General features: G+C 40.0%; 2 protein-coding genes across 2 annotated transcripts in view; one reads left to right on the top strand and one right to left on the bottom strand.

Annotated features, from left to right (window-relative positions):
* LOC138042932 (scavenger receptor cysteine-rich type 1 protein M160-like) overlaps positions 1-2,500 on the top strand; it is a 355,331-nt gene that overhangs the window by 251,089 nt on the left and 101,742 nt on the right. The gene's annotated exons all lie outside the window — the stretch shown is intronic.
* LOC138042930 (scavenger receptor cysteine-rich type 1 protein M130-like) overlaps positions 1-2,500 on the bottom strand; it is a 108,902-nt gene that overhangs the window by 93,022 nt on the left and 13,380 nt on the right. Inside the window, exon 3 of the mRNA XM_068888991.1 lies at positions 1,998-2,351. Within this exon, the coding sequence (XP_068745092.1) occupies positions 1,998-2,351 (354 nt within the window). The remainder of the gene's footprint in view (positions 1-1,997; positions 2,352-2,500) is intronic.

Here is a 2,500-nt window from a genome sequence, read left to right as displayed (position 1 = left end):
TATTGAACCATCGTGATCTATATTGAGTGAACGAGCTCAAAACTAAACTAACTGGCGTACGTGTTCTTATCGGCCGCTGTCGTCAATTTCGGATTTCGGCCCGCGAGTAGAGCAGTTTGTTTTTCGTTATGTAACCATTGAGTTGTAAACAATTTAATTTAATTTTAAAAGGAAATATGTTCTCTGCAAAGTATACAATTCAACGATCAATTTGACGTATAATTCATGGCTGTATCTTGCAAAATAAAAATTAATCTACAAGTGAAACAACTTTCATGTGCGAGAGAGTTTGATTCCCCATTACATGTTTCACACTGAAAAGTCCGGCTGAAAACGCTTTGGCGATTTTTTACATGACACTGATTTTATTCAACGTAATTATTGTATATTCCTGTTAAAATGACGGCCGTTCATATTATCCATGTTATTGCAAACCACGTTGACATCTACATCGTTGTTGGAGATACAAAGTGTACAGTTATTGTTAACTAGACAAGTTGAGTTGCAGTACTTTCGAATAAAAAAATTACAACTACTGTTGGGTATTTTGGAACTCTGATACAAATCTGCAAACTATGCGTTATATTGACTGTTTGGTTGGCACTTAGCGATAGCTATTACTAGTTTATACTGTCATGATAGGCCTTATACATGATGACGTCATATGCGCAAAAATTCACCACCAGGCCTCGTTTGCACAAAACTATTTACATCATCTGGACAAGCAATACTGTTCGCACGTGGGCTTTCTTTACAGGTTTGTTCCTTTGGTGGTGGAATCAGCTAGTCATCACGCATACGGGCTATTGGAGGGAAACCTGATAAGATATCACGTGAAATAAACTCGATCTCGCGACACAAGGTGCTTTTTTTAGCTTATTGTTTTGTGTTTTGTCAGCGCATTGTTCAAAACGTGACTCAGGAAAAAAAATTCAAGCGGTTTTGTTACTGGGAGGACTAAAAAAGAAATGGCAACCATGAAACTCAGAGTGTGCAAAGTCTGGAGCATTTGAAGGATTCAAGTTGTGGTGGACTTTTGTTTGCCACACATACAAAAAAAAAAGAAAGAAAATTTTTTAATTACAGTAAGTTGCAACAATCTAAAAGGATAGCTATAATAATATTCTGTAAAATTATATTACTTTACAACATTTTTAATTGAGCTAGAAACGTCTATAGACGATTTGGCGAGGAAACCCAACTGAGAAGCATAGAGATTATTGACCTTGGGTTCCTCACATAAAGTAGAAGACGGTATTAACTTACCTACGGACGGGCGAATCTAATTTAGTTTTAGGTCAATGAGAACATTTTCTTAAAGTGAGATCTTGAAGATAGAATAACTGTGAGAAAGGATAAGATCACGGGGTACGGGGAATTTTAAACCCTTGGACTTTGGTGTAAGATCGTAATTTTTTTTTAATATTAGTTCTGCAGTAATGAGGGGGGGGGGGGGTACTCCCTTATAAGGGCTTAATGGAGACGTGCGGCCAGCCAGGGTATGTTTTTCTGGATTTTTTTGTCTAGAACAGGGTATCGAATTTATCATTTTTTGTCTTAATCAGGATATCGATTTATCAATTTTTGTCTTAAACTGGGTTAAATGTCTTAAACAGGGTATCCAAAATCGGAATTCTGTCTTAAAATGGGTAGGAAAATCAGCGATATTTGTCTTAAACAGGGTCAGGGTATGAGGGGCCGCCCCGCACCTCCCCAACCAGGGATACATCGAGTACCCCCCCCCCCCCCCCGGGCTTTTTATCTGCTCGCCTTGTTTCTTGTGGGCGGAAATGATCACAGGACAAACTCGACGCAGACGGGGGTAATTGCGTGATAAATGTCTTGTGATTTTATACCACGTGACGTAAAGTAGCAATTAAAATCGCGTGAAAATTAATGGGTGGGTAATATGGTACGTAAGTGGACCACCGGACCTTAGTTTGAAAACTTAATTAGATTTAGCAACAAGTTAATCTTTACGATCACAAACCACTCACCAATATCACTAGAATAAAAAGAATGAGTCTTGCAGACTACTCCCACTCCATATAAGTCTCCGAGGTAGCTGTCAACCATGTCACGATACTGACATTGCTGTAGGGTCTTTTCTGTACCAGCGCATTGTACATCAGACATCACAACCGGTCCTGAACCCTCTCCAAAAGCTGACCAGCTCAAAGCAGTAATGACTCCTGGGAAGCCTAACTGTCGGCAAACAACTGCAGCTTCCTTTCTTCGCCAGGGGGACGACCAATAGCTGCGACTGGATACCCTTCCCCAGATTCCATTAGAGAACACTTCAACCCGACCAGCGTGAGACGAGGTATGACCAGTTAGACGGATATGCGTATCTGAAAAATAGAGACATACAGTGAACTCTCATTGCGAAGGCATTTACACCTGAAACGACACGTACTCCCCGAAGAGAAAACCTGTAAAATGACAGCACAAATCGCATCTTTAAAACTTACATATCACATCCTCGCAAACCATGAGACCT

The sequence above is a fragment of the Montipora capricornis genome, chromosome 3, assembly GCF_036669925.1.
Source record: "Montipora capricornis isolate CH-2021 chromosome 3, ASM3666992v2, whole genome shotgun sequence".
NCBI classification, from domain to species: Eukaryota; Metazoa; Cnidaria; class Anthozoa; order Scleractinia; family Acroporidae; genus Montipora; species Montipora capricornis.
Note: the sequence above shows the minus strand (reverse complement) of the source record. Positions and strands in the feature narration are given on the sequence as shown.